We start from the raw sequence: 22,613 nt of genomic DNA on the forward strand, positions 1-22,613 counted from the left end.
CAACCCCCTTACCCCCAAAGCACTACAATGTAGCTACCTGCTCTAGCTGAAGTTACAAATGACTTAATCAGTTTCAGGGACTTTTTTCAGTTATCTTACTTGGCCTTTTCATGGCAGGATACAGTACTGTCCACTCCTAGTCCTTGAAATATTCTTCTCCCTCAGCTTCTGTGACAATTCTCGCATAGTTCTTTTTTTCAGCTTTGGTCTGTCTGGCACAGATGTTTGGTTTCTCTTAGTTGTCTGCCCCATTCAGTAGCTCACAACAGAAATATGGGAATCATGCTAAATCTTCAATCTTGCTCAACTCTGTAATCTGATTATTTACCCTGTCCTGTTGATAATACTTCCTAAACCTCTTCTACATCCACCCCTCTTCTACATCTCTCATCATTTCTCATCAGGAATATGGCTTCCTAACTGGTCTTGCTTCCAGCTTTGCCCTTCTCTAATCCAGCATTCACCTCACTGCCTAGAACACAAATATGATTCTATCACAGCATAATTTTTCCCCCCACTAAATCCTCACAGCCTTCAGGACAAAGTTAAAGCTCCTTAGTTTGGTTCATAAGGCATTCAGTGATTTGGCTTATCACTTCATCAGCTCCTGTTCTAAAACTCTGCTGTCCACTTGTGCCTACTGAGTACTTGAACATGGCTAGACACAACTGAGATGTGGTATAAGTATAAAATACATACCAGATTCTGAAGACTTCGTATGAAAAAGAGAATGTCAAATATCTCAATAATGCTTTTTTATAGTGATTACAGATTGAAATAAAATTTTAGATAGATCAGCTTAAATAAAATATATTACTAAAATTAATTTCACCTTTTCCTTTTTTAACGTGGTTAATAGAAAGTTTTAAAATACATATATGAATTACATTTGTGACTTGTATTATATTTTTACAGAACAGCACTGGTCTAGAATGTCCTTTCCCTTTTTCTGAACCTAGTTAACTGCTATCTATTTTTGAAGATTAGCTCAGGTAACCCACCAAGATGCATTTCGGGACATGCCCCTCCCAAGACCCCAAGTCTTAGTCAACTACCCCTCCTGCTCTGTGCTTCCATCCAAAGGAATCTGCTTACACCTGTTATATATCACTCCACATTATAATTATTGGTTATCAGCTATCTTCTCCTCCTAAACTACATGCTCCTTGCAAAAAGGCATATCATTGTACATATACTCAGGGCTTACCACCATGTTTACCACTTAAAAGGCACTCAAAATATTTGCTGAACAAATGTGAACTATCTATTCCTGGCCTGAAAGTTACTAGAATTTCTCCAAGGAAAACAAACCAGCAAAGAAGGAGTCTAGACTTTCCCAAGAGCTCCAGTAATGAAAGGATCAGAACGAAGGTAGGGAGTAGGAATTAAAGTAAAGAGAAGAGCAATAAGAAAATAAGGCTCATCACACACAACTACCTCTTACAGTGAAAACAGGGATTTGCAGCAGTGAAATGGAGCCTCGAACTCAACTTGGCATGCCAGGGGCCACAGTTTGGTTCCTAAATTACTCAAATAACCCATCCAACAAAAGAGTATGATTTGGCAGGTTTCAACACAAACAGCTAGAGCCCAGCACCTGTTCCACTTAAACAGAGCATCATTACAGTTAAAAACAACAACAAATCTCTCTTATGAAGCAAACACTAATCTCATGGTGCTTCACCACAGAACAATTTAGAAGAGTTATTATGTGCCAAAGCATGAATTTATGGATGATGCTTATTTGGCAAATATGGTTGGCACTGCTAGATGTTGAAAAACATGTATGCAAATAAGCAAATAAAATTTTTAAGCTCTCAGACTTAAATATTTACATTATCATAAATGTACAAAGATAAATGTTTATATGAGAACACATACAACACATTCCAGGAACACATTTTTTAATGTGATTGTCAGGAACAGTCATGAACTGGCATTATTTCTTTATGGGCCTCAGGATAGACTCTTAAAAATGACTTCTGACAGAATGTTAATGGGGTACAAAAATTATGGAGGAAGTTTTTCTGTACTATCTCTGGGTAAAATGAATAGTCACAGTATAATAGTTCAAAGCAATCTTATCTTTTCCTTTCACCAAAATACTTTTCTTCCCACCCTGGAACCCAGCCAAACATAAATGTCAAACCATAAATGCGCGGGGGCGGGGAAAGGATGAAGAAGAGGACCACACATCAAAAAGGCTTAAAGAAAATAATTTGACATTTTTTTCCCCACATAATATAGTCATGTTAGAGTCTCCAAAAATAAAGACATGATAAAATATTTCCCCTCTTCCCCTCTGACAGTTTTGGAAAGATGTTTGTTTTTTTCACATAGTTTGTGAGTTGGTCATAGCCAAAACTCACTAGCAATGGGATGAATTCTGCTTCCATTGTTAACTGTTAATCTCTGGGTCGAGGCTACAACTCTCATCTCTGAAGTCAAGAAAATGTACCATACTTGCCATTACAGTTTACTAAACGAGTCACCGAAGAGAAGTGCCAGGCACTTCAGAAAGTAATTAGGGTAGTCAGTGGACTGAGCTATCTAGAAATGTTCTGAGATTATAGAGAAGCCATCATGAAGCAAGTATTCAAGATTGCTCATGGAAAGTTTTACCCCTGTGGATAATTCACGGTTTTCACTTCTACACTGCAGAGAGCAATATGGGTTCTCCGACTATACACATTACCACATCATTTCATTTATCAGGGGGAAAAAAAGAAAAGAAAAAAAGGCGTTGTGGCTGAACAAAAATCAAGAGGTAGGCCCCAAAACAGAAGCCTCAAGGCAATCCCAATTCAGGTGAAAAGCTGTGGACCTACATCATACAATGACCTAAGTATAACCTTTCATGTAAATCTCCAAGTATTTAATTCAACGTATAATCTTACCACATTTAACAGAGGCAAAAGAAAATGTATTAGGTTTTCTAAAACAAAGCCAATAAAGATGAAATCAGTTTTCCTTTAACTCGTCACTATCCCCTCAACCCCAACCTTGCAATAACTCCATTTCACAGCTCTCAAATTCCTAAACGGGGATCTTAAAAAACACAACGTATTGCAAAAAAGTTAACATTTAAAGGTGGGAGGGCTCCTCTTTCCTGTTGCTCTCAGCAGTCTTTAATGCAGTCAAAGGACGAAAAAATGAAATCAAGCTCTCAGACGTATGGTGCAGGCAACAGGGAGGGGGTAGAGAAGGGGCTCAGACGGCAAGTCCTCAACGCGGGAGGTAAGAAAAGTTGCAAGAACGGACGAGTCAAAGGGCGAAGGAGAAACAAAACTGACCCAACGAACCACTCAAAATCCCCCCAAAACCGAGGAAACCCACACGTTAGGGGGCTCACAAACCGTAGAGCCAAGTGAGCAGGCAAAGAGTCACCGGGTTTCACCCTGGCGCTGCTGGCCAGGCTGCGCCGGATCCTCCCGGGTTTGGAGGTGGATGTCCGTGCAGACTTAGCAGGAGCGAAAGGAGTCCTTCCTGCCCCAGCCTCACCGCGTCCGGCTCCTCCAGGATTCACTTTCCCCAGCAGCCTTCCAGCCGCGCCCGGGGGCGTCCCTCGCCGCCAGGTCCCAACTTTCCCTCCTCTGGGGGGCGCCGAGCTGCCGGGGCCGCCGCCGCCACCACAGCCACCGAGAGAAGGGGCGGGAGCGGGGGCGCTTGGGGGCGCGCGGCGCCAGCGGGCTCCGGGGGCGGCAGGGCGCGGGGGTGTCCGTGGCCGGAGAGCCCGCGCCGGGCCGGACGCACCGGCCGCCAAAGCCCCCGCGGCGGCGCCACCCAGACCCCACGCCGCCCCGCCCGGATTCCCCCAGGTCAGCCCCCTCACCCCGTGGCGACCCAGGTCCCACAAGCCGGCGCGAGAGGAGAAGGGAAAGGAGGCGACGTGGGCAACCTTGCCCCAGTTACCTGAGGGGCTCACACGCCGCCGCGGTGACTACCTTCGCCGGCCGTCCAGTACCCTTCCTGGTGACCGCGGCCGCCACCGCCGAGCAACTGACACTGACTAACAACAACTAACTAACTACTAGCCGCCGCCGAGTCCACGGCGCGCTCCCGACCGCCCGTAGACCGCCCGGCCCACCAGCCTGCCCGCCTCCTCCCAGCCCGGCGCGCCGCCCCTCCGCGCGCGCACTCGCTGTCGCGCTCCTTGAGCGAACACGCGCGCGCGCGCGCACGAGGCCACGGCCCTCTCCCAGTCTCGCCTCAGCCCCGAGGGAGGAGTCACCATGAGGCCCCTCCTCTCGCCTTCCTACCTCCAGAGGAAGAGAACTAGAGAGCGTCTGATTGGCTGAGGGAGGCGTGGCCAAGGGAAGAGGGCGGGACGACCAGGACCTTGGGCCGGCGTAAAGGGAAATTTCAGTTCAATTACGTACCAGGCGAAAAAAGGGAACAAAGTATTGGTCCATTTGGTGCCTAAGCCCCTTAGGTCTGCGTACAGTCGAATACAGGATATGTGTCTTCAAGGATTACAGCACATAGTAATAACCAATTTAAGTCCCAATATTTTCTGCAGGCCTTAGCAATGTAAAATACTACATCTCCCAGAAACCTCCGCGAAAATAAGTCTCACCTTGCGTAATCACGTAGTCCTTCGCCTCCTTTGAACAAAATAATCCCTCCATTTTTCTGAAGGTATGGGGAATAATATTTCATTTTTCTCCTCACCAGAACAGCCTTAAGTGCTGCATTAGAGAAGTTACCTATGGGAAGGTGGTTAAGCGATTAGGTAAAGGGAAAGAAAAGACATCAAAATAAAGTACTGCGGAGGAATTTTTGTCAAGCTGTGAGGCGACGCAGTGAGAAGAGTGAAGGCGATTGAGAGGGGCTCAGGGAATTGTCCCCTGTGCCAGGGACTTTCTTTAGGCCCCAGGCCCCTGCCTACCCCTGTCGTCAGCAGGTCAGTAAGCAAGGCGAGCTTGGGGGTGGCCACAGTGGATGTGCCCTTCACCCCTTGAAGATCATCCCTCTTTTGCTGTTATTGGTTTGTCTCGGTTTGAGGCCGACTGAATGGGGGCGCCTCACTTCCGGTTGGGGGAGGGGAGGAAGGCCATTCTGGGGGAGGGGGGAACATAACTCACTTCCTGTTGGGGTAGGGTGATGGGTTGGGGTGTCCAACCCACTTCCTGTGCCGGCGAGGGCTTGAAAAGGTGATGCTTGGTGCCATATGGATAGACGGTATCTTAAAGCTTTGGGATTGTTCCTTACGTGAAAAGTTAGGTTATTCCACGAAGTTGTGCTAATCACCAGACTCCAGTCAGAATTTATGTGACTTTTGGTTCCAAGTGTAACAGGAAAATTTTCTCCTCAGCAGAATTTTCTTAATGCGTTATTCAAAGAATTCGAAACCCCTCGTTAAAACCCTTTACTCGTCTCTACAGTACGACATGCTTTCTTGTGTGACTCATGAATTGCCCACCCCTTCTCCCTTACTCAAGTCCAACCTTGACTTAGTGAGGTTTAGGGGTGTTCTCTGCCTTGACATGCCACAGGAACTCTGTAGCTACTCTTAAGGAGATCGTTTATTACGGACCTCCTTAAGGACTCAATATTTTACATAAATTATGAAGCATTTTCACCTTATCGGAGTGAAAATATCATACTGAAGTACTCAATTACTTGGTGTTACCTTAACTGATGTGATCGGGATCTTAAATCCTTAGACCTGTTGATTTTAGGCTACAGGTTCTGCCCTGGGCCTGAAAACAACTTCCTCAGCTTTAAAAATTCTTATTGGTAACTTACATGTAACAACTGTGAAAGTTGCACTGTAGTACATTTTCCCCCTTTGTGATTTAATTAAATTCAGCACCGATTAAAAACTGGTGTCTGCACTTTGTAGTTTTAAGGCAGGGTGCAGGGATCATGAAATTCAGCTCAGATTTTAAGGAGGGGGAAAATTTGGCTCACAAAGGACTAAAGATGAATACCAGAATTTTCTGTTTTTCCTATATTCTCAATATTTTATAAGAAGCTATACGTAAAGTGGTACTGAAAAGTCAACAGTTTGATTTCTTGGTTTCTGTTTTCAAGTACCACAGTACTTGGTAAGTTGGGGTGGGCAGGGTACTGAAGGAATCAATCTATTTGGAGTTTATGAAATCTCAACAACTTTAGTAATTTTAGAATATCAAGTGAATTGTAATGTCTTTCAAGAATTTTTAAAAGAATAAGGCCTGCGTATTTTTTCCTTTGGGGTTGTCACCTAATCTACCCTCAGAATTTGCAACTGTTTTAATTCTGGTTCTTTTCGAAAGCTAGTTTGTTTAGAGTTTATTAGAAAATGTGATTTAAACTAAAATGTTTAAACAACTGTAACTTAAATGTTACAGTAAGGAAAAAATATATGCTTTAACTTTCTATAGACATTAAAAAAAAAAAAAACCAAAAAGTTAAGACCCTAAAATCAGTGAGTTATCTTTTGAAGGACTATAGAATTTCTGCAGAAGTTGAAAAGGCAAGACACAATTATGTCTGTGTTGTTATTAATAGAAGGTTAGGGACATGTATACTGCCTCAAGCAACTATTAATTGATTAGAAAGTGTTCATTATCTTCTATATTAGTGTAATATAGAAGAATATATGATATGATCACCCTGACAAATTAAACTATTAGACTACAGTATTAAGAATTACTGGAGGGCTTCCCTGGTGGCACAGTGGTTGAGAGTCCGCCTGCCGATGCAGGGGACACGGGTTCGTGCCCCGGTCCGGGAAGATCCCACATGCCGTGGAGCGGGCTGGGCCCGTGAGCCATGGCTGCTGAGCCTGCGCGTCCGGAGCCTGTGCTCCGCAACGGGAGAGACCACAACAGCGAGAGGCCCGCGTACTGGAAAAAAAAAAAAAAAAAAAAGAATTACTGGAGTGAGTAAAGATTGTGGAACTAAATGAAATAGATAGAGAAAAGATAGTGAAAATATTGATTGAGATACAGCAGTATTGCCTGTAGGAAATTATCTTTGTAAAGCAAAGGAGCTTTTAAAATTGGTCTTTATACTATTCCAGGGAAGAAATGCAGTATAATAGAAATAAGAAAACTTGTTGCAGCTGAGAGACTTGAGCAGCTTGAAGAACTGTCTGTTCAGAAGAAAGCAATTTTTAAAGCACATATTTGAAAAAAGATGTTTTGTGATAACAGGCAGTTATTCATTAGTTCCGTCAAAGAAGAAATATTAGAAAAGCTTGTGAAAAATAGAGGGAAGTTCATGGAACCTGCTTTTATTCTCTTTAAAAGTGTTTCTGTAGAGAGGCTTGCTGTCTTCCAAAGGCTTTTTTTTTCCCCTTAATGTTCTTTGTTGCAGTTTTCTTTGCATGTTCTAATAGAAACATACTATCAAAATTAGAAAAGTAAAGACTTTTGTAAGTGTTCTCTGTTACTTCCTTAAGTAAATGAATTTGAGGTTTTCATTTCATTCCTTGTCATCAATAATAAAGAGATTGTCCATTTTTTTCAGAATATTTAGATTAGATAACCATTTTCATTTCCAAAAAGCAGTCATTGGATATACCGCTCACAGCTCACAGCAGTTTGAAATATTAAAACAGTAGGTCAAAATTCTGGATTCCATCTCACTGAAATTTGATTACCCACGAAGTACTAGATGCTATCTATAATGCAAAAGGGTCTTTTCATTCTTTTGTCTACCTTCTTTTAAAAAATCATGCTGTTGTTTTACAACTATTGCTTTTTTGTATGTTTGTTGTTTTGGAGCTGCTTGTTTTTGCCATGGGGTTGAGTGTTAAAAAGAATATGCTAACAACGTGAATGGTTTTTAAACCTACTGTTCTGCTGTCTTTATTTCAGGGCCTTCAAGAGTATTCAAATGAGAATACCCCTTATGTGACTTTTCATTATTTCAAGAAAAGTTTATTGAGTGCTTACTGTATACTAGTCTCTGTTTTAGGGACTTGGAATACATCAGTGAATCCAGACAAATATCCGTATTCTCTTGGAGTTTACTCTCTAGTTTCCAAATCAAAGCTGGAGTTTTGCTCCCTGGATATTCCTAAATAAGCTCTATAGTGTGATCATTGTTCAAACTGATCAAGAAACAGCCCTAAGCTTGATCTCTCTTGGTCTTGATCTCTAAGCTATTCTAAACCGAGTTTTGAATATTTCAGTCTAATTTTTCTCCAGACCATTAAAGCCCATGTGTTAAATATTCAACCCTTTTCTTTGATGCATGCATCATGACCCTACCATTCTAGCCTCCTTTGTTCACAAATAAAAGTGAACAATGGGGAAAATATGGGATCAGACAGGCCTGGGTTCAAAAGTGATGTCTACATTTTATTAGCTGAGCTTCTTACTAGCTTGGTAACCTCTAACAATTTACTTGACCTCTCTGAGCCTCACTTGCCATAAACTTAAATGAGGTTATTTGGTGGATCAGGTATATTATATGTAAATCACCTGGCACAATGCCTGGTGTTAGCAGCTTAATGAATGCTATTATTTTTTCCCCAGTTTGCTTCTGTTATTCTAGCTATGGGGATTTGCCTACATGTCTGTTTTAAGCCTTACATATTCCCGGAAGTATCGGGATGCAGTGCTAGAATTATTCAAATTCATCCTTCCCCAGTCTCAGTGAGCTAAGCATGCTCACTTAGCTGTCAAGAGTTCATTTTTTGTTCCTTGTGGAAGGAGAAATCACTAATTTCCATGATTACTTTAGATAATAAGCATAATAGAAAAGTTTCAAGAAAAGGTTAAGGAATCACTAAAGTAATTTGAATTGTTAAAGGAAGACTTTTTGAATCATTCTTCTAAACCTATTTAAATACTAAGCCTAATATTCAAGACTCTTCTGTCATTACCCATCTACACATTCCTAACTAGATTGGTCTCTGAAAAAAAAATTCTATACAGTATCCAGCCTTTTCTATCTTTGTTCATGCTATTCTCTGTGTGGAACACTTTCTCTTTTCCTGAGAATCCTTATCTATCAGAATGCCACCTTCTTTGTGGCCCTTTCTCAAGTACCACCTTCAGCTTCAAAAAGTATTGTCTGATGTCTGTCCTCTTCTCTGTCCATTCTCCCAGCCATATGTGTGTCTGTTGACACTCCAGAGCATTTTGTACTTTTCTTATGGCATTTAATATACAGTGCTACTGCTGTTGTTGTATGTTTCTGTTGTTACTGTCCTGTCATATGTAGAGTTTATGAACTGTCATACAAGTCTCCAGACTATAACATATTCCTATCTGTGTCTGCTGTCAAACCTAGCACAATGCCATTCACATCATAAGTATTCAGTAAATATTTGTGAAGTTGAATTGGCAATTGGGGTAGATGAAACTGATGAATAACGTTTGTCCACTATTTATAGCCAGTAGTAAACACAGTGACCTATGTACAGTAGACACTCAAAGATCTGCTGAATGAAAGGGTAAGTAATTCTCCCATTTGTGAGCATAGGGTATCAATATATTGAGCATACATTAAACACCTACTATATGATGAGACCTATGAGAACTGATCCCTGCCCTCAATTTAATTGGAAAGAACTAAGTGGTAATTAATATGTACAGATTCTGAAGACTGAAGGTGTTTGAGTGAAGGTGGGGTAGGGAGTCAGTGTAGAGTTGTTTGCATTTTGAGAGATATCCCAGGCTGTCTGAACTCAGAAACAGAATAGATTTAGGTATCAAGAGATACTTAACTTGCAGTTCCACTCCTAGTTACATACCCAAGAGAATCAGAAATGTGTTCACACAAAAACTTTTCCCCAAATGTTCCTAGCAGCATTATTCATAAGAGCCAAAAAATGGAAACAGACCAAATTGTGCATGAATGAATAAACAAAATGTAGTATAGTCATACGGTGGAAAATATTCATCAATAAAAAGGAATACAGTATTGATACATGCTATAAAATGGATGAATCTTGAAAATATTACACTAAAGTGAAAGAAGCTAGACACAAAAGGCCACATACTGTATGATTCCATTTATATGCAATGTCTAGAATAGGAAAATCCATAGAGACAGAAAGTATATTAGTGTGCCAGGGAGTGGAGGGCAAGGATGGGGAGTGACTGCTAATGTGTATGGGATTTCTTTGAGGGGATGATGAAAATGTCCTGGAATTAGATAGTGGTGATGAGTGCACAACCTTGATACTAAAATACCTTGTATACCAATATACTAAAAACCACTGAATTGTACACCGAAGGGGTGAATTTTATGGTATGTGAATTACACCGTTAAAAAAGAGAGGGGGAGATACATAAACTTGAAGAATTTGGATTTTGGATGGGGCTAGAAGGAAAGCAGGAAGTGATAATTCTTTCTCAGATCCTAGAGGGAAATGTAAGTGTCTAGGTACAGGACTAAAGGTATGTTGAGGTTCAGTTGAGGATGGATGTGAAGGTTTCTGGCTATTTGTGTCTTATGAAGCAGGCAATGAGGTGAATGATTAGAGTAGAAGGGTGTTGACAAAGAAGAACGACATTTTAGGAACTTGAAGGAAGCTTCAAATTTCTTTTTGATTGGGTCAAGGATGTGGTATGTGGCCAACTGAGTTTCAGTGTGAAGGCCACCTAAGTTCAGATGGTGAAAGTATCATAAGGGAGTCTGATAGCAATCACCAGTGAAGTTACTGGAAAAGATGGGAGAACAGAGACTAGACAAAAATATTATAGTTTGATACTTAAACTATCCCCATATAATGAAAATAGTTAGATCATACTGGGAAGGAACCAAGGGCAGTGATTTGGAGAAGTCAGTATGCGTGAAGGTGTTCATTTGAAGAAGTACTTGAGTACCTTTTATGTGCCAGGCACTATTAAATAAAATCATAGTTACTTTCCTTATTGAATTATTTTCTTAGAATAAAGTCTTATGAGTGGGATTATTCGTTCTAAGAGTGTGGGCATTTTATAGTTCTTGATACAATAGCTATATTATTTCTCTAAAAGGTTGTGCTAATTTCTGATGCCACCAGCAACATACAGCTGTGTTGTTTTAACCACAATTTCACCAGCAAAAATTTTTGGCTAATTGGATAGGCATAAAATTATTCTTCTCTTTGGTTATTGCTTCTAATATGGTTAAGTGTTTCTGTACCATGGAATTGGCATCTGTTGGAGCATGAAGGTATTCAAAGCCTTTATATTTGCTACCTCATCTGGAATAGCTTCCTTAAAGGGTATGGATTTTTAAGAACCCTAGGAATCAAACCAGCCTCTAATTTGAATCAGCTCAAAAACTACTTTTATTCAGTGGTGTTCTCCTTATTTTCTAAATGATATTCACATTTAAACTACATTTAGCCATAATTCCAATTCCCATTCAACTAACTTAATTCTCATGATTTGGTGTTGTAGGTATTAACTAACTTCACTTTGCATATGAGAAGATAGAGGCTTAGAGAGGTTAGGTCATTTGCCCAGTCACTTAACCAGTAAGTGACAGAGACAGGATTTGAATGCAGCGGATTATCAGTCGCAAACTCCATGATCTCTCAGTATCACTACTAAAATTTAATGGAGGCTAATGGAAACTGGAAGAGAAATCTGAAATGGAACTTGGACGATCAGGCGCTTACTTACATATGAACATAGTGAAGCAGTTAGCAGAGAAAGGTTTTTTATTTTATTTTTTTATTGGGGAGGCTATAGCACATAGACAAAGAGAGGAAGGACTCTCTTTAAGCCCAAATTTTCAAGGCCCTTTCTGTTTCTCCCTGATGAACAGGTACATACTACTCCAAAATCTATGATAGGAGCAAAGTGGGAGGAAGGTAGTAGTAGGAAAGCAACTGCCTTTAAGTATATACATTGAGAGTCATCTGATGGTAGAAGGAACCGACGAAATGGCCCTCAGAGAGGCCCACGAAGTATTCAGTAACTTTTTTTTTTTCAGTAACTTTTAAAATAACAAGTCTAACATGATAACAAGGTTAATGGGATATTCAAAGCACAGTACATATAGCGGAGGAAGAGAGATTCTTTCATTTTTATTCAATATAGTATGCTCACTAGACAAATTTTAGATCAGGAATATAAAACAAGAGATGCCATGTTCTAATGCTGGCTTTTAGTCAGATAAAATACCCCAATATATAGATAAGACAATTAAGGCCCAAAATTACACACCAAATAAAGTCACACAGTGGGCCCTAGAACATAGGCCTCCTGCTTCCGAGTACATTTTGCTGAATTGAGCTAAGTGAAAACAACAATCCATGTGGTGGTTTTGTAATTCGTATTATAATTTTTTATAATTTAATATGTTATTCTTAAAAGAGATCATTTCTCTGTGTGTTTTAAAACAACAATAATAAAGATTCACACACCAGATTACTAAATGTTTGGTGATAGGTTAGAATAAGAAGTGATACTGAAGATCAGGATGAACCCTAATGTATCAGATAGTCCATCTGTAAATTACACCTAAATAGTATTTATCTGTATCCCAGATTGCATTGAGGTGGGGTGGAAGACACAGATCTTTTGAAAACTATCATAGAAACATTACTCTTGAAAGATTTTGTTGTGTACATATGTGTATTTGTATTTAAGCATTTGGAATTTTCAACAAAGCCCAGCCCTTTTCTTCCATCCCTACTCCTTTAAGTGAAACTAATACCCCTTGCTTCACGAGAAATATCAATAGCATCCAGATACTCCACTTTTTTCTTTCATAGCCTCAAAATTTATATCTCCCTTCTCTTTCCATCTCCACACTTCCTTCATTCCTATACTTCATAGCTTTAATTAATGTTCTCTTGACACAAACCTTTAATTTTTATTGCGAGTGATACCACAATTACTACAACTCTTTGAGAAAACAATATAGCTGTTGTGTCAGCAATAATAAAATGCTCATATCTTGAGCCAGTATTCCACTGATAGGATTTTATTCTGAGAAAATGCTTCAAGTAAGGAAAATAGTGAAAGGGACAAAATGTTAATGGCACTGATATCTATTCTGTTTTAAAAAATGGAAACCTTCTAGATATCTAACAATAGAATAATGGTTAAGCAAATTATTACCTATTCATTCAGTAGGCTATTAGACATTCATTTTTCACAATAGCTTCTTTTAAAATATATTGAAAGATGTTGTAAGTATCTTTATGCCAAAATGAAAAAGGAGAAAAATAAATCAAGGAAAAAAGTAGAAAAACTGATCTGATTAGTATATTTCTGAAGCATTTGTATTTTCTGTATCATCATAATTGACATTTATTGAGCACACACCAGTGTCAGGCACAATACTAAAGCAATATTATAGAAGCAATATTGAGTAGTTAGTAAGAAAAATGTTCTTAAGTCAAGTCCTAGCTCCATCACTTACTAGTATGTGATCTTGAAAAGGAAATGGGAGATAGTAACTATATCTACATTAAGTTATTAAATCCATTTAAAGTGTCTGGTATGTAGTAAGCCCTCATTAAAGTGTTTTTGTTACTAGACATTTTACAGACATTTAATCTTCACATCCTCACAACACTTATGAGATGGTGTTATTTTCATGTACATAAGAGAAAATTGAAACTCAGAATGTTTAAATAGTTTGGTCAAATAACTTGCCAAAGTCACACAGCTAATAAGCAATAGAGTTTTGATTGAGAACCCAAGCTATGACTTCCATTCCTGGCTCTGAGGGACTAGGTTGTTGCAGACTAATCCTTTTGCCAAGAACAACATGAAAGGGTGGACTTAAAAAAAGAAAAGAGAGGGCTTCCCTGGTGGCGCAGTGGTTGAGAGTCCGCCTGCCGATGCAGGGGACACGGGTTCGTGCCCCGGTCCAGGAAGATCCCACATGCCGCGGAGCTAGGCCCGTGAGCCGTGACCGCTGAGCCTGCGCGTCCGGAGCACAGGCTCCGCAACGGGAGAGGCCACAACAGCGAGAGGCCCGCGTACCGCAAAAAAAAAAAAAATAGGGAAAGCATCAGAGACCTACTGAGGCAGCCAGGACTTAAACCAAAATTGTGGAGCCAAGGGAACTTCAAAAAAGCATGCTGATGTTCTAAGCTTCTCTTTTCCCCTTGAAGAATTTGCTGAATACATGGTGCAGAACAAGAATCTATGAAATTTAGCAGAGGATTTCTGCTAGAAGTAGAGAGCCAGTAGTCTCATGGGGCTTAGTACATAAAAATTGGAGTTTAGGTGTCCCCAGGTGGCCTGGACTGAGGGGCCAAGACCCTAGTAGGGAAGGGAAGCACCAAGAAGTGATTTTGCTGCAGAGTCAGAGGCTAAGCAGAGCAGAAGCTAAGCAAGCTAAGCAGAAAATCCCTATAAAGCAGAGTGAATTTCTGTCCATCTCATGATGTTGACAAGCAAACATTAAAATTCAGGTCCCTCCAAGGAAGAAAGGACCTGTAAACACCCCAGACTCTCAATTAGCATTCCCTAGAGGACTATACCCTCTATACACAATAGACTTGAATACAAGAATAACTAGAAATAAGGAAGAATATTTCATAATTGTGAAAGGGTCATTCTACCAGGGAAAATGTGAGAACTATAAATTTGTATATATCTAATTCCAGTAATATGGCTTCAAAAAAATATTTTTTCAAGTTCACATGGGACATTTAACAAAGTAGATCTTATGATAGACCATAAAGCAAGTCTCAACAAATTTCATCCAGAATATGTTATCTGACTACAGTTCAATTAAGTAAGAAATGGATTATAAAATAGTAGCTAGCAAACTCCCCCCGAAATACGTTTTGAATGACCCATTTGGTCAAAAAAGAAATCACAATTAAGACACATTTGCAACAGAATAGTAATGAAAATACAGTATATCAAGATATATGTGAATCAGCTAAAGCTATACTTGATGGGAAATTTATAGCCTTAAACGCCTATACTGGAAGAGAAGAAAGTCCAAAACTAGTGATTTAAATATCATTCTCAAGAAATTAGGAAAAGAACTGCAAATTAAACCCAAAGTAAGTAGAAGAAAGGGAATTATAAAAAGTAGAAATTAATTAAATAGAAAACAAGTGCACAATAGGAAATATCTACAGAGCCAAGAGTTCACTCTTTGAAAAGATCAGTAAAATATGTAGACCTCTAGCAATACTGATCAAGAAAAGAACATATTCAATATTAAACTCTTGATCTTTTCCCTAATTCTACATCTCCAGTCTTATTTCTATAAATCTTATCTTCATAAATATCTACTAATACCTCAATTAGAAGTCTTGGGATTGAGACACGGAGCTGGGAAAAGGGAGGCAGAGGAGGCTGAGGCAGACCTGGGCACCGAGACCGACCAACAGACCGGCGGGGCTGGGCCATGCAGACCCAGCCCAGCGAGTCCCCCCCTGCCCCGCGACCTGAGCAAGGTCCCCAAGGGCCTGCCTCAGACTGGTCTGGGAGCCAGAGGCACCAGAGCAGATCCCGAATCAGGCTTTCCTCGGCTTCCTATGAGGGCTGGCCCTTTGGAAGGTGCCTTCTTCAGCAGCAGGATCAGGCAGGCCACCATGACCGAGAACTCCACATCCACCCCTGTGACCAAGCCCAAGTGTGCCAAGGCCTCCAAGAAGTCCACAGACCACCCCAAGTATTCAGACATGATCGTGGCTGCCATCCAGGCAGAGAACTGTGCTGGCTCTTCATGCCAGTCCATCCAGAAGTACATCAAGAGCCACTACAAGGTGGGTGAGAATGCCAACTCCCAGATCAAATTGTCCATCAAGCACTTGGTCACCACTGGGGTCCTCAAGCAGACCAAAAGGTGGGTGCCTCAGGGTCTTTCCGGCTGCCCAAGAGCGACGAGCCCAAGAGGTCAGTGGCCTTCAAGAAGACAAAGAAGGAAGTCAAGAAGGTGACCACGCCAAAGAAGGACGCCAAGCCCATGAAGGCTGCCTCCAAAGCCCCAAGCAAGAAGCCCAAAGCTACCCCAGTCAAGAAGGCCAAGAAGAAGCCGGCTGCCACGCCCAAGAAAACCAAAAAACCCAAGACTGTCAAAGCCAAACCAGTCAAGGCATCCAAGCCTAACAAGGCCAAACCAGTGAAGCCCAAAGCCAAGTCCAGTGCCAAGAGGGCCGGCAAGAAGTGACAATGAGGCTTTCCTTGTGGACACTCCTGCCTGTCTTCTATTTTCTGTAAATACTTTTCTCCTTTCTTCTCTCTTGATCCTCATCTGCAACCCTTTGCCCCTTTCCCTTCTGACTTTATAAACAGACAGAATTTGTATTCCTCAGGAATTAGGGAATAATTCATTTTTCCTTAACCAATTATGCAAGGACAGCAACAACAAATCTCGTCTCTGTAATGATGAGAATGTACTTAGATTTTGTTTTGTTAATTTGTTACTAATCTGCTTATGGGTTAGGGAATTTGTGTGGGTTTGTGTGTTTTGTTTAGTTACATGGTTGGTTCACTCTGAAGGTAAAAGTTGGGGTCGGGGGGGAGGGGGAGAATGGGCAAGGCAGCTTCTTGTGGCTAGATGACAGGGAGCCCAGGAATTGGACTGTTTGTAGGAGTACCTATGAGGCCATCGAGTTTTCTTTAAGTTGAGCACTGCTTGTGAGAGTTTCAGAACCTTGACCCTGAGGAGAGGGGTGGCAGCAGCTGGACAGCAAAGAAGGGAGGTGGAAAAAAGCCCTCTCTAGGCTGACTTCCACCTCCCAGTGGTGAGCAGTGGGGCGTCCAAATCCGGTTTCCTTCTCACTTCTGTTAGTCTGCCCCAGTGGCCTCCCTATTGTCCTAGGGACGTGGAGGAGGTTGAAGTGACAGCTGGTCCGAGAAACTGTGGCTTCTCTCAGTCAGCTGGAAACCAGCCACTGGTGAAGGAGGGTGGTCTCTGGCTTCCAAAAGTCTCCTGTTAAACAGGAGTAGAAACTTTGGGGGAAGGGTGGAGAGTCAGTCAACCAAGTGCCTCAGTGTGCCCTGTTGAAACTTGGGCTTTTCCACACAATTGGATTGTATCCTAGGAGGACCTTTCTCCTTTACCCCTGATTTTTGGTTCCTCCTGTACAAGAGGTGGGCTTTGCTTAGCAGTCTGGTGGCGCTCCAGCCCTGCCACCCACCACTTAAAAACCTCCCAACCTCTACTTCTGAATCGAAGTAGTTGTAGATGGGGGAGAAGGGGAGGGCGGGGAGTGGACAGTAAGACATACTGCAGTCGACTTTGAATTGCTAAGTAGTTTTACAGAGCTAGGTCTGTGTGTATGTGTGTGTATATGTATATATACACATCTAGGGCTAGTACTTACGTTTCACACCCAGGAGCTGTACAGTCGTCTCTCCCTTTTCTTTTTAATAAAATAGAAAAATGCGCAATTGCGCGTCTCCCTCCCCCCCCTTTTTATTTGTAAACAAGTTATTTGTGCCTGGAAGAATTTGCTATCTTTGTAATTTTCAAACTTTAAAATTGAAAAAACAAGGGAAAAAAATGTCTTGGGATTATTCTTGAGACCTCTCACTACTACACACACACACACACACACATACACCATTCAGACCACTACAAAATTTTATTGATTCTACCTCTTAAATATATTGAATCCACCCTATATACTATATCTTCATTGCTATACCCTATTCTAAGCCACCATCACGCTGTGGTGGACTGTTGCAGTAGCTTCCCAATGGTAGCTTCCTGGATTCGTTCTTACTACCCATCAATCCATTCTTTACATAGAAGTTAGAATGATCCTTTAAAAAGCATAAATATCATATCATGCCGCTCTTAAGAATTCTTGAAAGGTTTGCTCTTACGCTTTGGTGAAAACTCAGATGTTTAAGATAACCCCACGTCTCCGCAGGGTATAGTCCCTGCTGCTGTCTCCTGACCACTTTACTCCAGCCCACTCTAGCCTTCTTTCACTTCTTCCAAAGCGCCAAGTTCTTACTCAAGTCCTAGTTCTTCAGCATGGAATGTACTTAACATTCAACTCTCACTTTACTTCTTCAGAGAGGTCCCCTGTTTAAGTGACATCTCCTACTGTTTTTCTATAGTGTTCTGTTCTTTTCCTTCATGGCAGTTTTCACAACTTAAAATTGTATTTATTGGTATGTTTGCTTAATCTTTCACCTCAAACCATAATTTTCCTGAAAGCAGAGACTGTTCACTGTTGTAGTCCTGGTGTCTTAACCAAGTGCCTGGTACATATTACGTGTTTGGTAAATATATGATGAATGAGAAAAGATAGCATGTCACCTTAGGTAAACTATATAGGTCAGGAACCGTTTCATAGGTGTGCCCTGTACCCAGGGAGCGTGGAGGGGTTGTTTCCTCTGGTTTAATCCTTTATTTCTTCAAAATAACTCTCTGAGAAAGGCACCATGTAATAATTGTAATGCCTGGAGACAGTTTCTGATGATTAGCCTGTCTTCTCAGTGATGTATATTTTATGTGCTAAGCTAAACTGGCAGTTGTGGGCAGATTTTATTTAAGCCCCCGCAAAGGAATATACCTGCCCGCATTTCTTAGATTGGAGCTCTTGGAAACTAGAGGCAGTGTTCTCAGTGGCAGTCCTGGCTAAACAACTTATCTTCTTTTCTAGAACTACTTTTTTTTTTTTTTTTAAACATTAGAGCCCTACAAAGGAAATTGTGGTCTAATTACATTTGCTTACTACTGAGATTGCCAGTATTGTTTGTGTAAAGGTTGTTAGCTGTTTTAGTCATATAAATATGCCATAATGTTACCAAAGTACATGACTTGTCTTTTAATCACAAGGCAAAAATGACCACATTTCACAATACTAATGTCTTCATATGTTTTATAAGATATACAGAGCTATTATGACTTGATATTACGAAGTATTCTACATTTTCTTAGAGAGCTTGTGTTTTCTTTTTTCATCTTAGACCTAATTTTTAATTAAATTTGTAATTGTTTTTAAGCTAATTTCAGTAAAATGAGATGCTTAATTGTATGTTTGGTATAAAATTATAAGTTCAACAATTTGAGACAGCTTTCAGGCCACTAGGATTTCTTGAAACTCATGAAAAAAATGTTTACTACCAATTCTAGACATAAATTTCATTTCAAAAGAAAATGTTTTATATACCCGAAACTAACTCAATACTAAATCAACTATACTTCAATTTTTTTAGAAAAGAAAATGTTTTAGGGACTTATATTTCTTAATGTATAGTAAATGAGGTATTCTTATTTATTTCTAAAGTCTAGGTACCATACTTAGAATTCTCCCATAAACTGAAAAAAGCATGCTGAATGTTTCTTATGCATATTATCAGGTTCAGGGCCATGATGGGAAAAGGAAATTAAACAAAAAGGGTGAGAATTCTCAATGACTGGTTTCTCACATCATCATATCATTATTATTGCTATTATTAATTCTGCCTTTAACAAAACTGTTAATTCTTAGTGAAACAATTTTTAAAGCTTCATCTACTTATTGATATCTGTGGATTTACCAGACATTCATAGCTATTCTCAGGTCAATGAAATTGGGAGTTTATAAATCATAAGAATTTGTGAATGTCTGCTGTCAGGTATGACTAAGTAAGTTTCTGAATTTCATAATCCTCTGGTTGCTACTGCGGGTTCTTTCTTGAGTTTTTGAAATGTAAATCACTGACTCTAGAGCTAGTGAAAGAATATGAGGAATATTGAAATTCTTCCTATAGTACTATAGCAATGTACAAATATGGTACATTATGGTTATAGAAGGGGTGAGGAGACTTAAGTACTGGGAACTCTGCCATTATGTGCAAAGTCTTCTCAAGCGAATTGCCAATTTAGAGACTATATTAAATAAATGTAATGGAGTGGTTTTTATGTTTATTTCTAGAAAGGGGAAAGAGCAGCTTTATTTTGCCAGAAAGACAGTGTCAGCTCTAGCCATTTATTTCCTAACAAAACAAACTACCTGCAGAATTCTAATTGGCCTATTTCTTCTCCCTCATGTTTAATTAAAATCTTTCTCTAGCAATAGGTGATACCGAGGATAGTGTATGGATTCATTTATTGTACCAAGAAAGACTTGGGTTAACTATATATTTCTAGCTGCCAGCCTTTACTAGTTATTTATCTTCTACTTGTTTAGCAGTCTTGTCTAACAGCACTAACACTGGTAAAGAGTAGGGTAGTTAAACTGTTTACGGTTTTTACCTTCTCTGCCTATGTCACCATCCGTAGAGTTGTATTCCGTTCTGCAAAGTGTTTAATATTTACTTAGATAAGTAAAACCTTATCACACTAGAAATTACAACTCAATTTTACTTTGTAGCTTAATTCCATCATGTAATAAAATAATCCTTGTGCATAGGATTTGGAATTGATCTCTACTTGCATCCTACCTTAGAGTGCTGCCCTTTAGATAAATATTGCTGCTCCAAGGGGGCTAGGTAGAAGACTAAGGATGAGTTGATATAATTGCATCCTTGTTATTAAAAAATAGAAAATGCCTCACCAATGGTGAAACAGCAATCATTTTTATATATCAAGGACACTATCCTGTTATCTAAAAATTGATCATCATCCAATAGGAAGCTTGAGTTCAAAGATTTTAAATTCAGAACACTTTTTCAAATAGAATAAGTGGATTTAAGTTTAGTAGTGTATCATTTATGAACTGTTTTAGAAAGCAGTTAATACATTATAATGTTTGAGAGCTTTTTTCCTCCTGGGTATTAAATTGATAATTAAATTGTTCTTTTTTTCAAACTATGCCCTCTTAGAGGATAGCGAAGGCATGTTTAACCTGGTGTATTCAACTGTTTGCTGGGCTACATGTTTATTGTTTCAGTACTTAATAAATATGCATAATAAATAAATTGTAGCTGCAGTTCTGAACCTACTTTGCTGTGACCTGTAATAGTCTGTTCTACACTCTGCTCTCTTTGTCTTTCAAGCAAATCACATCACCCGAAACTTATGACCCACTTTACTACAATAGTGCTGACATGTTTGGAGAGCCTAGAAAAAAGAATTGAAATTTAACTGGCATCATGGGATCTCAGTTGGTTTAACAGTTTCTCTTACCTTACTTGGTAATGCATGTATAATAATACTGAATGGCATTTGCTCTCAAGGGATTTTAGAGTTGATTACAACAGAAATATATTGCAGGAAAGAACATAGATACTGTAATTAAAAGGGTTATGGGAGAGACTAGAAATTACTCTATCTGTTAACCTGTTAATTTCAAGACCTAAAGCATGTATTTAAATATGATACTGTGAAAAATTATCTTCCTAGTTCAAAAATTAATAGTAAGCTCCATCATAAGTAGTTATGTATATTGAGCATTAAATCTTATGATACTCATTTATTTCATCTGTTTTCTTAAAAACTGTTTATTTCCTGGACATAAGCTATTTGATACACAGGCATACCTCAGAGATATTGCAGGTTTGGTTCCAGACCACCGCAATAACGTGATAACGGCAACAAAGCAAGGCATACGAATCGTTTGGTTTCCCGGTGCATATAAAAGTTAATGTTTATTCTATACTGTAGTCTGTTAAGTCTGCAATAGCATTATGTCTAAAAAATAATACAATACTTAATTTTTAAATATTGCTGAAAAATGCCAACCATCATCTGAGCCTTCAGCAAGTTATAATCTTTTTGCAACATCAAAGATCACAGATCGCCATAACAAATATAATAATAATGAAAAATCTTGAAATATTGCAAGAATTACCAAAATGCCACACAGAGACACGAAGTGAGCAAATGCTATTGGAAAAATGGCACTGATGGCACTTGCTTGACACAAGGTTGCTGCAATGTACCGATTTGTAAAAAAAAACACACAGTATCCACAAGTCACAGTAAAACGAGGTGTGCCCGGAGTTTACTGTTCTTTTATTTACTTAAAGGAAAAAAAAGGTCAGGACTGCATTTTTTTACTATTTGTCATCTATATATAGTAGTCTTATTGGCAAGTCAGCTGAATCTTATTCCCTAAGGGATAAATTTGTAAGATGTTTCATGTGAACAAATAGAGGGTATCAAAGATGTGAATTCAACGTAGAGAAGACTTAGTTTTTTTAATATATTGTTTTCAATAACTATACTTTTTGTGTTCTAGTTCATTTAAACATATCAAAATTCCTTTTTCTGATCCCAAAACTGGTTTAAAGGTGGTCATTCACTATTATGGGACCAAGTTTTATTGTTTATTCTAATGATAAGATTATGTATCCTTACTGTAAGACATTCAAACTTTAAGCATTCAAAACAGGCATAACTTTTTTTGCTTTCAAACAGAATTTTTAAAAGAAAAAAGTAAAAATCACCGGAAGATAGTGGGTAGCCTCCTGAATGATTTTAAACAAGGAATGATATGCATAAGTAGATTTGTATTTTAGAAAGATCACTGGCAGCTGTATGGAAACAGATTGGAGGCAGGAAGGACAGGCAGGATGGACACTGTTAGAGTATGCAGGCCAAGAAAAATAAAGGCTTTAACTGAGACAGTAATCATGGGAACATGGAAGAGGAGACAGGATCAACTGGGTTTTGGTAAGGGATTGCACATGGTGAGAAGGGCAGGGGAAATGCTGAAAAGGACGCCCAGGTTTTTAGCCTCAGTGAAGAGTAGCGTACCCTCAACTGACATAGAGAACATGGGAGATGGAACAGGTTTCGAGGAAAAGATTATGGATTCAGTTTTATACGTGTAAAGTGTGAGTTGTCTATGGCACACCAAGGAGGAT

General features: G+C 39.6%; 3 protein-coding genes across 13 annotated transcripts in view; 2 read left to right on the forward strand and 1 right to left on the reverse strand.

The window, feature by feature from the left end:
* PEAK1 (pseudopodium enriched atypical kinase 1) overlaps positions 1-4,102 on the reverse strand; it is a 302,708-nt gene extending 298,606 nt beyond the window's left edge. For 8 of the 11 annotated variants that reach the window (XR_004348631.1, XM_032623954.1, XM_032623951.1 and 5 more), the window contains exon 1: positions 3,913-4,085. The gene's annotated coding sequence lies outside the window, so the exon portion shown is untranslated. Of the gene's footprint in view, positions 1-3,356; positions 3,488-3,912 lie in introns of those variants that run through there. The other 3 variants (XM_032623952.1, XM_032623948.1, XM_032623947.1) reach the window with 2 other exon arrangements.
* Positions 4,103-4,599: 497 nt separating this feature from the next.
* Positions 4,600-22,613, forward strand: part of HMG20A (high mobility group 20A) — a 69,678-nt gene continuing 51,664 nt past the window's right edge. The window contains exon 1 of the mRNA XM_032623956.1: positions 4,600-4,903. The gene's annotated coding sequence lies outside the window, so the exon portion shown is untranslated. The remainder of the gene's footprint in view (positions 4,904-22,613) is intronic.
* Positions 15,452-16,029, forward strand: LOC116749523 (histone H1.0-like). The gene is given in 2 exon segments (XM_032623959.1): positions 15,452-15,701; positions 15,704-16,029. Coding segments are annotated over 2 exon segments (576 nt in total).

The sequence above is a fragment of the Phocoena sinus genome, chromosome 2 (assembly GCF_008692025.1).
Source record: "Phocoena sinus isolate mPhoSin1 chromosome 2, mPhoSin1.pri, whole genome shotgun sequence".
NCBI lineage: Eukaryota > Metazoa > Chordata > Mammalia > Artiodactyla > Phocoenidae > Phocoena > Phocoena sinus.